This window comes from Dama dama, chromosome 19 (assembly GCF_033118175.1).
Source record: "Dama dama isolate Ldn47 chromosome 19, ASM3311817v1, whole genome shotgun sequence".
Classification (NCBI taxonomy): domain Eukaryota; kingdom Metazoa; phylum Chordata; class Mammalia; order Artiodactyla; family Cervidae; genus Dama; species Dama dama.
In genome coordinates, this window is record NC_083699.1 from 32,266,598 (window position 1) to 32,282,880 (window position 16,283).

Sequence of the window (16,283 nt, forward strand, 5' to 3'; positions counted from 1 at the left end):
AACATGTCAAATGAGCACAATTGTGTAGTAGTTTGAATGTTCTTTGACATCACTCTTCTTTGGGATTGGAATGAAATCTGACCTTTTCCAGTCCTGTGGCCACTGCTGCGTTTTCCAAATTTGCTGGCATATTGAGTGTGGCATTTTAACAGCATCATCTTTTAGGATTTGAAATAGTTCAACTGGAATTCCATCATCTCCACTAGCTTTGCTTATAGTGATGCTTCCTAAGGCCTACTTATCTTCACACTCCAGGATGTCTGGCTCTAGGTGAGTGACCACACCATCGTGGTTATCTGGGTCACTAAGACCTTTTTTTATACAGTTCTTCTGTGTATTCTTGCCAGCTCTTCTCAGTGTCTTCTGCTTAACAGACATTTGGTTCATACCATTTCTGTCCTTTATTGTGCCCTTCTTTGCATGAAACGTTCCCTTGCTATGTCTAATTTTCTTGAAGAGATCGCTAGTCTTTTCCATTCTATTGTTTTCCCTTATTTCTTTGCATTGATCACTGAGGAAGGCTTTCTGCATTTCTTCTTCTTGGGGGTGATTTTGGTCATTGCTTCCTGTACAGTGTTATAAACCTCTGTCCATAGTTCTTCAGGCACTTTGTCTATCAGATCTAATCCCATGAATCTATTTGTCCCATGTCTAGAGCTGTATTATTATGTTATTCTATATAAAGTTATATATGTAATCAGTTGCCTCAAATCGTTTCAGTTCAGTTCAGTCGCTCAGTCATGTCCGACTTTTTGCGACCCCATGAATTGCAGCATGCCATGCCTCCCTGTCCATCACAAACTCCCGTAGTTTACTCAAACTCATGTCCATCGAGTGGGTGATGCCATCCAGCCATCTCATCCTCTGTCGTCCCCTTCTCCTCCTGCCCCCAATCCCTCCGAGCATCAGGGTCTTTTCTAGTGAGTCAACTCTTCGCATGAGGTGGCCAAAGTATTGGAGTTTCAGCTTCAGCATCAGTCCTTTCAATGAACACCCAGGACTGATCTCCTTTAGGATCTCCTTGCAGTCCAAGGGACTCTCAAGAGTCTTCTCCAACACCACAGTTCAAAAGCATCAACTTTTCCGTGCTCAGCTTTCTTCACAGTCCAACACTCACATCCATACGTGACCACTGGACAAACCATAGCCTTGACTAGACGGACCTTTGTTGGCAAAGTAATATCTCTGCTTTTTAATATGCTGTCTAGGTTGGTCATCACTTTCCTTCCAAGGAGTAAGCATCTCTTAATTTCATGGCTGCACTCACCATCTGCAGTGATTTTGGAGCCCCCAAAAATAAAGTCTGACACTGTTTCCACTGTCTCCCCATCTATTTCCCATGAAGTGATGGGACTGGATGCCATGATCTTAGTTTTCTGAATGTTGAGCTTTAAGCCAACTTTTTCACTCTCCTCTTTCACTTTCATCAAGAGGCTTTTCAGTTCCTCTTCACTTTCTGCCATAAGGGTGGTGTCATCTGCATATCTGAGGTTATTGATATTTCTCCTGGAAATCTTGATTCCAGCTTAACCACCATTAATTTTGTCAGAGCCTGTTCTACACATCAGATAATATAAGAGACAACAAACAGTCTTGTGAAATAGAATATCAGTAATTTTGTTGTCCAGTCACTAAGTTGTGTTTGACTCTTTGCGACCTCATGGACTGTAGCACGCCAGTATCCCCTGGGGCTTGTTCAGATTCATGTCCATTGAGTTGGTGATGCTGTCTAACCATCTCATCCTCTCTCACCCTCTTCTTTTGCCTTCAATATTTCCCAGCATCAGGGTCTCTTCCATTGAGTTGGTTCTTTGCATCAGGTGGCCAAAGTATTGGAGCTTCAGCATCAGTCTTTCCAGTGAATATTCAGAGTTGATATCCTGTAGGATTGACTGGTTTGATCTCCATGCTGTCCCAGGGACTCGCAAGAGTCTTCTCCAGCACCACAGTTTGAAAGCTTCAATTCTTTGGTGCTCAGCCTTCTTTATGGTCCAGCTCTCACATCCATACATGACTCTTGGAAAAATCATCAGTAACATCAGTAATATAGCTGGTGACATTAGTAAGGTCATAGTACAGTAGACAGAAATACAAAACAGTTTGAAACAACAAGGAGAGAACAAATGAAAATGATGATTAGTATAACCAGTGGCAGTCTGGATAACAATAAGCCATCAAGTCCAGGGTGGAGCCAGGTGGAGAAGCCAGATTCCAGAGGGAGCAGGTAGAGAGGAAAAGATACATGTTTCATCTTCATTTTAGAAGTTATGCTTTATCATCATGTTGTAGGTCTCAGTTGTAGGTCTCTATTAGCATAAGAGGAAAGTTTTTCTGGAAAACAAAAATTAAAAGCCACGCATACTTTGGACAAAAAGTCATAAAAGTGTAAGTTGTATTTATCAGTTCACTTGGTCCCATGTAATTAACTCCTGTTGATCTAGATGAAACCATCAGATTCTCCATTAGTTTTGTGATTTCTTACCCAGTTCATGGTATTATCTGAAAGTCATCAGCAACTTATAATGGTCAAAAAGTCCTTTTTATGGATCTTCTTGAAGTACTTCATTTTGTAAAAGTATCAGAGTAAAACAATGACAGAAGACTCAAAATGGCATGGCTAAAGATATCACTACAATGCAGTTGACAAGAAACTTGGTTATTTCTGGGACATGTGACATTTTAAGATAATAACTAGAATTAGACTAGTAGCATTATACTAGCCAAACCAGATTTTTAGGAATTCCATATAATTTTGGAATGTCTATATTAATGAACTTACCCACATAATATAACCTAAGCTTTATCACCACTTATTTGACAATGTCTTCCTATGTAATTTAACATATCAATTGAACCTAATTACTTTGGGTTGTTTCAAGGGCCCTTGGAATCATCTCAAAGTTAGCTAGAAGTCAAAAGAACTTTGTCAAAGATATCAAAAGGTTTTAAAACACTTGGTCAGATAGGATCATAGGTTAGTGTGAAACAATACTTATTCACTGAACCAAAGTGACAATAAAAGATTTGAAAGGCAAATACAGAAAGTTACAACAGATTACTTACTTAAAAGGTAAGGAAACTTTACAATCTGCTTTCAAAAGCAGATCAGTGTCCCAAGAATACTTTGGAGGGGGCATCTGCAGTGGCTGATGGCTTAATCCTTACAGAACTGGAATCGCATCGGCACAGGCAGACCTTATTTTAATGTTATTCGCTTTTATGTGTTCGACAGACATTGTGGTTTTTATAAAGTGAAGGCTTGTGGCTGTGGCACATCAAGCAAGTCTGTTGAAGCCATTTTTCCAACACCATTTGCTCACTTAGTATTTCTGTGTCACATTTTGGTAATTCTCACAATATTTCAGACCCCCTGGGTCGGGATTATCCCCTGGAGAAGGGAAGGGCTATGCACTCCAGTATTCTGGCCAGGAGAATTCCATAGACAGAGGAGTCTGGCAGGCTACAGTCCATGGAGTCGCAAAGAATCATTCACAACTGAGTGACTTTCACTTTCACCAGCAAAAAGAGTACAACTTGCTGAAGGCTCAGATGATGGTTAGCATTTTTTAATCCATAAAGTATTTTTAAATTAGGATATGCACATTTCTTTTTTAGACATATGCTATTGCATACTGAATAGGCTACAGTATAGTGCAAAACATAGTTTTTATTTATATGCACTGGGAAACCAAAAAAATTCATGTGACTTGCTTTATTTTGATAATTGCTTTATTGTGGTGGCCTGGAACCAAACCCACAATCTCTCTGAGGCATGCTTGTATATATTCCACCAGAGAGAACTTTTTGGTATCTTTGTCAGACAAAAATCTACAAGTTAACAAGTAACTTCACTAACTGTGGAATCTTTAGTCAGTAGTAAGTGGTGAGAGGAAGTAAGTTCATTACCCTAGACTAGGGGTCTGCACGCTTTTTCTCTGAAGGTCCAGATAGTAAATGTTTTAGGCCTCACAGGCCATATATTTGTCATCTGGTATTTTTGTCCCCCCACTTTTTTTCTTTCTCCCTGGCAGCACAGAAACAGTCTGTGGGCTGGATTCGGCCTATGTGGCATCATAGTATGCTAGTCCCTACCCCAGACAATCCTTGGGTGGCCATTTCTCCATATGGTACTGTCAGGGGAGTGTGTGATTTCCTCAGTGCTGTCTCATTGCAACAGAAATTTGAAGCAATGGACAGACTAGTGTTATGGCTCCATGTAATTTCCTCATATGGACCAGCATTACAGCTCAGTTTTATTTAGAAAGTAAAGGAAAATACATCCTCAAGGCGTGAGGGCTGGCCAACCCAAAAGACAGGAAGAGAAGAGAAGCCCCCCCACCCAATTTTGATTCCTCTTTTTATATGTTTTTTTTTCCTCCCCTCCTGGGGCCTGCCCTATGTAAATTGGGCTAGCCAAGAGGGCTGTTTGTTTTATCTGAGGTTGTCACTCCGATCATCCTCAGGCCTTCCTTTGTTCTATTTTCACAGGCTTTTCCCTTCTTTGTCTTTTAGCCATTGCCATTCTAGACTCCTTTTTCCTATTCTAACTACCTAACAATACAAAAGAGCATTCTGCCTACCTCTTCTGCTTTCCAAGTTTGCAGTTAATTTTCCTGATAGTGCTTTCTTTTTCAAAGAGTAAAATCAAGTACAGTCACTTATTACTTTTGGTGGGGGTGGTAGAATTTAGATATTAAAAATTCTTCTTATTAGAAAGCCTGTGGACATGTTCCTAAATTCAGAAAAGGACAGGTTTGTTGGAAGAGGAAAATGGGGATGAAGGATGCTAGTTTCAGACACTTTAATTCTGACTCGTTAGAGGGACTCCACTGGCCAGATGTTGAACATGGTAGTTTAGGTAGTTTTGTCCAGTTATTCTAGATAGTGTAAAAGTGTCCCTGTTGAAAGTCAACAACAACAAAAAATGTTTTATGTATTTATTTGGCTGCACTGGGTCTTAGTTGCAGCATGCAGAATCTAGTTCCCTGACCAGGAATTGAACTGGGCCTGCTGCATTGGGAGCATGGGGTCTTAGCCACTGGACCACCAGGGAAGTCTTGAAAGTCAGCATTTTTAAAATGATTTACCTTGCTTTAAAATGCCTTTTCTAGCTACATAAAAAGGGGTCTCTATATTTTCTGAGAGTGTGATGATGCTGTTTTTTGGAGGGAGATCTCTGGCAACTGGGAGAAGAATCAGCAGTGGCTTCACTGTCTGGTTTATTCACCTTGATGTTCTGTTTGGAAACAGATATAAATTGAGATTTCTTACATGTTGAATTTTTTCAAATTTATTGAGACTCTCTCTTTTGCTATTGGTTCCTAGCAGGAGGCCTTGAATAATGCATGGAGTGGTTGCTTCTATTGATAAACACAGTTAATTTTAATTATAGGACTAAGATTTATGCTAATCTTTTTTCTTTGTTTTTATGATTTTGAGTATACATATGAATTAATGGCTTTTAACTAAAGAGGGGAAAATGTCTTTTGGGGGCTTAAAGACATGTTTGGCTGTATTGGAGTGTATGGATTTTTTTCTCTATGTCTGTCTGTTTTGTTAACACGCTGGGTTGTTGGTATCTGAGCAACATTTCACTGAAATGACCCTGGTTTACTGGGAAGTGCTCATTAAATATTTGGTTCAATTATTTTAAGGTGTTGTTTTGGGGCTACCCTGGTGGCTCAGATGGTAAACCATCCACCTGCAATGTGGGAGACCTGGGTTCAGTCCCTGGGTTGGGAAGATCTCCTGGAGAAGGGAAAGGCTACCCACTTCAGTATTCTGCCCTGGAGAATTCCATGGACAGAGAAGACTTACAAGCTATAGTCCATGGGGTCACAAAGGGTTGGATACAACTGGACTGAGCAACTCTCACACTTTGGGGGGGGGGCGGTCAGTTCCTTGTGAGGGACGGTCACTTCCTTGTGAAGGATCATGTTCTTTCTTTATTTCATGAAGATTCTAAGAGGGCAGGCACCTAGTGGGAGACCAGCCCAAAGTCTCTCAAATTGAAGATTTAGAATTTGATATACAATTATTCCAAAAGAGCTTTAAAAACCAACCATGGTCAAGGAACATGAAAAAGGTTCAGCTCATACTCACTCCTGTTAACCAGGTGGTGTGGGTTCTTAGTGACAGGGAACCCTGGGGACGGCAGACAAGGTCTCTGCATCACTAAGTGCCAGGCGAAATGATTATCATTCACAACTGTTCTTGTCTGTTTTCTGTTTCATACCTGTGATTTTTTGCTTTTGGGTTTTTTGTTTGTTGGAGGGGAGGAGTTGTCAGTTAATGTGATAGCTAACAACAGAAACTTAGTTGATGATGGGAAAGGCCATCTTCTCTAATTCATTTCTTTTTAAATATCACTAATTTATACCCCAATTTGTACTTTTGTAGGCAGTTTATAAAAATATATACAATATGAAAAGATATAAAAACAAATCAGGACATGGGGTGAAGGAAGACATGCCTACTGCATGCTATGTACTGTTTTCTGTGCCTGGAATATTCCGGTAAACAAAACAGACAAGTGAAATAAATATTTGGTAATTTTATAATAATAATAGAAAAACCCCAACAACAAAACAAACTTATTGTCCTTATGGAGGACATAGCCTGGGATAAAAGGAGATAGTGAACAAATGTACACATAGATATGTGATACGGTGTTATTTTGAGCTCCATGGCCAACAGTAAAGAAAGGTTGGGATGAGGGTGGGGTGGAAGGAGGGGAGGAGTCGCTATTTATAAGTAAGTCTCTCTGAGATGACATTTGATCCGAGCCCTCTATGAAGTGAGGAGTGGATCATGTGGCATCTGAAAGAAGAGTTCCAGGTTGAGGGAACACTAGGTGTGGGGCTTGAAGGCCTCCCTGTCAGTGAGCGGAGTAGCCAGGAGGCTGGGGGAGCTGGAGTGGAGTGAGCAGGAGAGAGGGAGGGGGTTGGGGGCCGTCAGGGGTCACTGTAAGAGTGAGCTTTGAAGCCGCACTGAGAATGGTCTCTAGGGGGTAAGGGAGGAAGCGGGGAGCCCTGGTAGGAGCGGAGGCTATTGTACTAATTCAGACAGGAGACGCTGGTAACTTGGGTTGGGGGTTACTAGTGGAGGTGGTAAGTAGTAGTCGGATTCTGTATATATTTTGAAGGAAATGGTGGGAGGAGAGAATGCTTGACAAACTGGCAATGAAAGGGAACTTTCTCAACCTGATAAAGGGCATCTACCCATATCCCTGGTGGCTCAGCTGATAAAGAATCTGCCTGCAGTGAGGGAGACCTGGGTTTGATTCCTGGTTTGGGACGATCCCCTGGAGAAGGGAAAGGCTACCCACTTCAGTATTCTGCCCTGGAGAATTCCATGGACTATACAGTCCATGGGGTCTCAAAGGGTCAGACACGACTGAATGACTTTCACTTTCACCTAAATTCCACAGCCCACATCATGCTTCATGGTAAAAGACTAAATGCTTTTCCCTGAGAGCAGGAACAAGACAAGGATGTCCCCTCTTGCCATTTCTGTTTAACATCATGCAAGAGATTCTAGCCATGGCAGTTAAGCAAGAAAAAGAAATAAAAGACATCCAGATAGGCAAGAATGAAGTAAAACTATTTCTGTTTGCAAATAACTTGGTCTTGTATATAGAAGGGCTTCCCAAGTGGTGCTAGTGGTAAAGAACCTGGCTGCCAATGCAGGAGACCTAAGAGGCTCAGTTTCAATCCCTGGGTCTGGAAGATCCCCTGGAGGAGGGCATGGCAACGCACTCCAGTACTCTTGTCTGCAGAATCCCATGGACAGGGGAGCCTGACCGGCTATAGTCCATAGGGTTGCAAAGAGTCAGAAACGACTGAAGTGACTTAGCATGCATGTATGTAGAAAATTCTAAGGAATTTACTTTACAAACTATTAGAACTAATAAATGGCTTCAGCAAGATAGCAGAAAACAGGCCAATATACAAAATTCAATTGTAGTTCTATACATGAGTGGTGAACATTCCGGAAATGAAATGAAGAACATAATTCCAGTTAATGCCATGGAGAGGCATTGGAGAGGGAGGGTGGTGGTGGGAATGGAGTTGAAAAGGGAGGGAGGGAGAGAATGTGGGGGGTAGGTGTGAAGATAGAAGGAAGAAAGGTCTGAGGTCAGAGCCCCAGGTCATCAGTATTTCAAAGTCTGGAAGAAGAGAAGTCAGGCATCTGGACAACCAAAAGAAAGTCATTTCCTGGGGGAAAATGTTTGCGGAGAGGAGGTCTGCAATATGTAGTGTGCTGACTGAGCACTCATAGCTGAATGGATGGATTAGTCCTGGATTAGCAGGGGAGAGAAAGGATGAGAGAGGGAGCAGCAAGGAAGGGGTCTGTCCAGACCAACACCCTTGTAAAATACAACAAAAATTGAGTACCAAAAAAATGAATATGCAAGCCCATTTTTTTCCTTATTAGATTCAACAGACATGAATATTACTCTCAAACTATTATAAACACTCACTCAGCTTCTGTACCTGCCCCATCGTAGTCTATAGCAGTTTGAGGAGATGGATGAGTACCAGTCTGTGCACCCACTTTGTGTTGTGAAGGTGTTGTATAGGCCTCAGATTGGCCAGGGGAGCATGAGCTGAAATTCATTCACCATGGATTTGGCACAGCATCTGTGCTGGATGGCAGGAGGTATTTGTTAGAGATAAATGTCCATCTCAGGCTCCAAGAGACTATATATCTCCTTGTTCAGAAAGCGTGAAGCCTGAATTTTGGTCCCATTTGGTTTATCATCATGAGCAAGTCAGAAATCACAGGATGTATATTCTGAGCATTATCCCTGTCTATAAATGATAACAGCTATCTGCTTTCTTCCTCTGAATCCTGACATTTCTGTGGTATTTTAGTCTGAATTGCTCATTTAAGCCTCATAGAGCCTTGTAAAGTGGGTGGATTTTGCATTTCTGTGAAGAAAGGAGTTCCGAGAGGCGAAGCAACTTTTCCACCCTCATCCTGCTTGGAGGTGATGGAGCCAGGACCACCATTTTAGACCCATGCGCGTGCCACCAGACTGGGCTGTGTGATTTTTAATCACTTTTCAGATAGGCGCTTACTGTCAGCTCTAGTATGTCCTGTTTTGTTATGATTTGCAGGTTGAAGTTACTGTCACATTGCGGGTGTGTGTGTGTGTGTGTTCTCAGCCTAGCAACTAAATAGATTTTGTCTTTAAGTCTGAACAGTTGCTGGATTCCATTCTCCTTGGCATTAAATTCTGAACAGAAGTACTATTTATTTCTAGAAATGCTGCCTAGTAACTGAGTTGTTTCCTCTTCCTTAGTGTATGAATTATTTGCGTTCATCAGTCACATGGGAACGTCCACAATGAGTGGCCACTACGTTTGTCACATTAAAAAGGAAGGAAGGTGAGTCTTTTTAAGGAGGTAGAATGATATCTGTGTTTTATTGAGCACCTGCTATGTGCCAGGCACTCCATCAGGTGTCTGATGTGTCATCTCATTTGGTTCTCACAGTGGTCTTGTAGGGATAGACTCTCAAAGCCATTTTATACATCAAGACTACGTCTGAATTTCAGATGATGAATAACTTTTTAGTATAAATATGTCTCAACTATTACATGGGACATCCTTATATTAAACAAGTATTTGTTGCTTATATGATACTCACATTTGACTGGGTATCCTGTGTTCTGTCTGGCAGCTCTAACACCCAGTGTTCGCCCTGTTGTAGCCTTGGCTTCAAGAATTGTGAGGGGTGTGGTGAGCTGGGAATGAGACAGTTGTGGGGTATCAGGCTGCTGCTGTCTTCAGAGTCTTCTTCCTGGGCTGGACCCCCCAAAATCCCCCCTGGTTTCCCTTCCTGGAACTCCGGCTGAGTGGCCTGTGCTGTGGGTCAGCTCTCTTGAGGCAGCGCTTGGTCACATGGACACTGAAGAACCACGTAACCTTGGCCTCTCCTGGTAGGACGCTGACCTCTTGCTGCGGGAGTGATTGGTCTCCAGCCAGAAATCCACTGTGGTCCTTTTCCATTTAAGTCATTGAAGTCTTGGCTTCTCAGCTTGATTCGTAAAATAGTTGAGCACATGAACTTAATTTATTATTATTTTTTTTTCATTTATTTTTATTAGTTGGAAGCTAATTACTTCACAACATTGTAGTGGGTTTTGTCACACATTGACATGAATCAGCCAAATCAGTTAATTTATAGTGAATTCATTTTATTACCAAGCATGACAACTCTTTTAAAAATACATTTCTTAAGAAAAATAGCTTAATTAGAATAGAAAAAGCAGTGAATTTCATCATAAGGAATTTGTAAGATACAAAATCACACGAAGAATATGTTGTCTGGAGGCCAAGAGAGAACTATAGTCTCTATTTTGATACATTTCTGTTTTACTGTTTTCAATGGGAAGAGTGTATGTGTTTGTCTGTATGCACGCATATGTATGTATTTACAACTTTTCTAAAAGCTTGAAGTTTGTACACAGTAAGTACAGTTTTGTAATCTGCTTTTTCCCGCTTCATATTATTTTCTCACTCTCCCAACTATCATTTGAAGACATTTTAATGGTTGTATAATTGTTCACTTCATGTCTATTTATGACTGAAATAGACACATATGTCTTTGACTCCATTTCTGAGGCCATGTAGGGACGTCTACAAATGGAAATGTTTGGAGGCTCCTTTAGGAACTACTTTTTGATTGAACTGAGAATAAAAAAGCAGTGTAGTTTCCCGCCAGCATTCTGTTTCCTTTTATGCAATAGACTTGAGTTTGGATTATCTTAAAACGTCTTGATTATTTTAAGTATGGTGCAGTAACTTTCTTCTGTGGTTTCCTAGAACTGACTTAAATCCACCACTTGCTTCTGTTTTTTGTTTTCAGATGGGTGATCTACAATGACCACAAAGTTTGTGCCTCAGAAAGGCCCCCTAAAGACCTGGGCTACATGTACTTTTACCGCAGGATACCAAGCTAAACCTCAGATGTACAAATTGGCCAGAAGAAGCCGTACGCCTTTTTAATTTGCAAAAAAAAAAAAAAAAAGCAAGAGGTTGGGATAGCCAGACATGAGGGAATACATGGGGTATTTATAGTTTATTTAAAGAACATCATTTGACGCCTTCTAAAATAGAACTGGGAGGAAATTTCTATTAGTGATGATACACTACTGTAGATAGTTTTTCTTTTTATAAATGTTTAAGAAGAAGATGATTTTAAAAAAGTATTCATATTCCTGGTGGGGGATCTTCCACTAGCACACTGAAAACAGGAAGTGCCATCAGACCCCTGTGCTTTGATTTGGGGGTCAGTGATAGTGGTCCCCAGAGAAACCAATAGGGCCAGTTGTGTAGCCTCACCCACCATAAACAAAAAGCCCACTTTTGTTTCATATCGAAAATCAGTAACTGGGCTGAGCTCTATTTGTGACATAATTTTTTTCATGACACACAATAATTTCTGATCTCTCCGTGTATAGATAAGAACATCAGCAATGAAGATATTTTTAATTTAATCATATCAAAATGCATAATACAACTGTATGAATGTGTGTGAGAGTGAGACTGAGAGTGTGAGACCATTATAGTCAACTAGAAAAGCTGTGACGGGTTGGTTTTTCAAGGTTAAAATAGTTGGAAAAAGCAAGTAAATATTTTAAAGAAACTATATCTCAGGAACAGTTAAAAAAAAATTAGTTCCCCATTTAGGTTTTCCGGCATTAGGAGGGCTGTTGTCCCTTGCAGTGCTGTCTAGAATTCACTTGGATTTGTGACGTTTGGTGGTATGAACGCAGATGCCCCCAGCAGCAGTGTTTTCTCTGCCAAAAGTAGATGAATTCTGTATCTCAGCAGCCCTTCCCACTAAGGCATAGGCGTGTGTGTTTTTAGTTAAAATAGCTGATCTCTTCTTACCATAACACATGACAACTCCCTGGAATCATTTCAAGTGTCCCAAATTTGTCCGTAATTTTCTCATCCCCCAGCTTGTCGCTTGCTTACATGTCTCTGTTTTCTGGGGCAGAATTTCATCTCTGCCCTTGGCTAATCACCTCCAGACTTGCCTCCACTGCTTCTCTGCCATGACCAGTAGTGTGATCATCAGCAGTTTAAGGGTTTCAGATAGAAAGAAACTTGCTATGATGCTATGAAAGACCATCGTTTCCATTTTGGCATTTCAGTATTTTAGTTGCAACCTGGGATTTGATCAGAGTTTCAGATGTGATGAAAAAGTGGAACGGCAGTCTCTAATTTTTCTGCTGCTCTATACCAAATGCTAGGGTCTCTGGAGTTTCTATTTCAGATTGTGCAGTCAAATAAAAAAGGACTTATTGCTGTCTGCTTAACATGCATTTGGTTGGTTAGAAAGGATTTTTCTGGAAGATGTAGGAAAATAAAGTAGAACCAACGGGGTGAAATATAGCACAGAATTTCACAATTCTGTAAATCCAGAAACTGAATTATGTGTTGTGTGTTATGAACAGTCAGGATTCTGGTGATGATGGGGGCCCTTCTCATGGGAGATCTGTTAGGCTTGTGAGCGAAGGATGCAGAGCCTGTGGCCTGGGGACCTGGGTTATGTCCATGGCTGGGCGAGTCTCCTCATCCCCCTGTGTCTCACTTCCCTTCTCCACACAATGGTGTGATGACTCTGCCCTTCCTTTCCGGGTGCACTTTGAGAATGTGGTGAGAATCTGATACGCTGACCCTCTGAAGAGCAGCAGGCGTGTGGGGCCAGCGTGGCTGGTAGAGAGTGCCTCTCTTCTCTCCTGATGTTTCTTCAGTTTGGGAACAAATGAGATTGGCAGAGGGAGGGAGCTCATGGTGCAGTAACTCTCTACTGAACTGCCCACTGGGGTCACCTTTTCACATCGTCTCAGACATCCCAAAGTAGCCCCACTGGGTGACACAAGTCCCTGACTCTCCCAGAAACCTCCACACTGATCAGCCTTACAAAATCCAGTCTCCTTAGGGCTGAGGATCATAGAATAATGAACACACATGAAACTGATTTGACTGCAGTTACAAAGTGAAGGCCCTTCCTGGGGGGTGGGAGGGTAACTGGGGCTTTGGATTGAAATGTGGACAAAAATAGCATGTGTATTCTGAACAAATTAAAAAAAATTTATAATAAAACTTTGCAGAATGAATGGTTTCAAGCCAGTATGTATAGTTACAGGCTACACATTATTTAATTCATGAAGTAGAAAAAGAGATTCAGCCCTTTTGATACCTAAACACATCATAAGAAAGTGGAATATGGCTGCCTTTTTTTTCTGCCTCACAAAACAAAGGGCTATTTATACAAGGCAAAGTTTTGTATATGTGTTCTTTATTTCAGATTGTGAGTTGGGGAAAACTGAAGCAAATATCAGTCTTCTTTCATGCTTATAAATGTATTAATATGTATATCTTAATATGTTCAAGGCAGGCCTACCTGGAATCAGAGTATGGAATATACTGCTTAATTTTATACATGTATGTAGGTGTGATGATTTATGACTGAAAACTGGAATAATGTATTTTGTCAACTGGTCATCAACCTGTTAGGAGTCTTCTCTGTCTTAGGCGGTGGTGTAATTGTGAAATTCTCACTTTGTGTGTGTGTATGTGAAAGAGAGCACTTTCTTCCTGTAAATATCTTTTGATACCCATCTATGTAAAATCCTGATGAATGTGTCTTGAAATGTACAGCGTATCAAGGTTCTTGTTTTGTTAGTTAATCTAAATGCCCACATAACTCATCAGAAATCCAGTTTAATTCATATTGGGATTCTTTTTTCGAGGGGAGAAGAAGTGTGCAAACAAAACTATTAGGAAGAGTCCCATATGAATGCCATTTTATGTCAACATTGCTTTAATATTTTGAATTGACTTGCTGTTTTCTCCCACCTACGAGAGAATGTGCCTGCCATTCCCCTGTGCTCACTGTGGGCTGTAGGGAGTAGCCTGTTCCTCCCCATAGCATCTGTTCCTTTGACCTGAACTGGATGAAGCCTTACCTGCAATCTGGTGAGAGCACCTGGATTTGTAGCACGACTCTGCTGCTAAGTGACATGGGGCCGAGTTGCTTTATCTCCCCGGCCCTTTTTCCTTAAAATGAGTGGGTTAGACCAGCTAAGCTCAGGAGTCCATTTCTGCCCTAGCATTCAATTCTATTTTTATTTTCCTACAGTTGGTACTATGGTCAGACATGTGAGATGCAAGGGCACATAGAGGTTAGATGTTGTTTCTGGTTAATAGCTCACACACTCCACTTTTGAACTTGTCTCGTTTTTAGTGTCCCCATCCCAAATTCTAGTCCCAGTTTCTTGGGTAATCACTTTAATTATCCAATTTTTTTTTTCTCTCCATTTCCCAGTTGGTCTTTTGTTACCTTTACCTTCTTCCTCAAAGATGAAAAATCTGCTTTACAGCACATCTTGCCCTGAAAAACATCAGAACTGCCTTCAGCTAACTCTGTAACCTTTATGGAATATTATCTTATTTTAATTCAGTTATAGCTGCGATCCTCAAGTAAGTTTTTCTACCACACAAATGATGTCTTTTTATCTGGTAGGCATCATGGTTGCTACATCACATCATCCGTGTGGGGAGATGGCTGGGGTTGGGAGCAGGATGGGGGGACAGGGTTAGATAAGTTGTGATTCTATGCTTTACCTAAGGTCGAAAATTCTAGGTTACAGAACAAGCTTCTTTACCCTTAAGTTGGTGTATAAGATCAGCCAGGCAGTGCCACAGAGATTTCCTACTCAGTAGATAATCCTGAAAGCGTTTGTGTTATGATTCTGTAGACCCATGTGATTCAACACAGCTGTCCATGGCCACATGTGACTCATGACTGGAAATGCGGCCTGTCCACAATGAGGTGGTGCTGTAAACAGAAAATGCATACCAGATTTGGAAGGCTTAATACCAGAAAGAATGCAAAATATTGCATCATATTTTATACTATGTGCTAAAATGACAGTATTTTAGACATATCAAGATATTGATAAAGTTTCACTCTAATCTTTTTTAAATGTGGCTACCAAAAAAGATTGAAATTAGACGCGTGTTGTACTTCTGTTGGACAATGCTCCTCTAGGCCAGGTGCTGTGGGGAGGTAGTAGAGATCATGTAGGCATAAAAGGTAATTCTGCAAAGCATCCATAGAGAAGCAGCACAAACATTTTCATTGGAGTCGGGAGCACTGTGAGGTACAGAATGCCTTCTAGAAAGCAGATTTTTCTACCTAAGAACCAATATATGTATATAGAAGACCCCAAATGAAAACCAGAAACACATGAGCCCAAACTCTGTTCCTTCAGTTTTGCCTAAAAGCTGCTGACTTTGTGTTTCTTTTTAAAGCATCTTCCAGGTGCCAAGGATATTAGCCACATGAGGGTGTTGGGCAGATTTGTTTCACTTTGGGCAACATTCTCTTGTGGTTTCCCCTCCCCAGGTATTGTTTTCTTCTGTTCAGAGCTGGGCATGTTGAAATAAATGTGCAAATCTGGACGCTCCTCCTGGCCTCTGCGGAGGCTGAGCCTGTGACCTGCACCCATCTGCTCGGCAGGTTTCGATGTTGGTTCCTGAAAAGAGTTGGTGTTTCTTTTGCACTAGTCACAGTTGTTGTTTGAAATATCTCAAATGTTTTGGGAGACTATTTGCCTGTGATGGAAAGAGAGATGGATGATTTATTGCTTCACTTCTTTTAAAATTAAAAGCTATTCTCACAATCTGAGGTCCTTTGTGGCTTTTTTTTTTCTTTTGCAAAACTGCCAGGTGAACTGATATTGCCTTTTGCAGGTTCTTATCCACCAGTGGAACAGGTAACTAATTTTATTTCTTTTTAGGGTTTCTTTGTGTGGGCGCTGGGGCCGCTGGGTCCCCATCAATAGTGGAACATTGGTGATGGCAATGTGCTACCTCCGTTAAGGAGGGAGGGGCAGGGCGGGGGGAGTCTGTGATCTCTTCTCTATTGAGTGCCAAGCTGAATACTGGAATCAGTTAAGACCTTTCTGTGGCTCCTTGCTTCTGTTTGCTAATGGCTTCCTTAATGTAGGTATGAGCAGAATCAGCACTAGTTGAATCAAGAGATTTCAGCATTTTTATGACAATATTTCTAGGCTGTATGAGTTTCCTATTGCTGCTGTGACAAATTACCACAACTTTAGTGGCTTCAGACAATACATTAGGTCAGAGGTCTGGAAGTGGGTCTCACAGGGCTAAAATCAAGGTGTTGGCAGGAGGGGATCTGCAGGGGAGAATCCATTCCCCACTTCTTCCAGTTTGGGGATGCTGTTGGCACTC

The 16,283-nt window shown here is 41.2% G+C and overlaps 1 protein-coding gene across 3 annotated transcripts in view; it reads left to right on the top strand.

Moving 5' to 3' along the window:
* The window catches only part of USP13 (ubiquitin specific peptidase 13), a 135,041-nt gene extending 119,330 nt beyond the window's left edge, over nucleotides 1-15,711 (top strand). For 2 of the 3 annotated variants that reach the window (XM_061166635.1, XM_061166637.1), the window contains 2 exons: nucleotides 9,308-9,392; nucleotides 10,876-15,711. In XM_061166635.1, the coding sequence (XP_061022618.1) occupies nucleotides 9,308-9,392; nucleotides 10,876-10,969 (179 nt within the window). In that variant the 3' untranslated portion in view covers nucleotides 10,970-15,711. The remainder of the gene's footprint in view (nucleotides 1-9,307; nucleotides 9,393-10,875) is intronic. The other variant, XM_061166636.1, reaches the window with a different exon arrangement.
* Nucleotides 15,712-16,283: the final 572 nt, after the last annotated feature.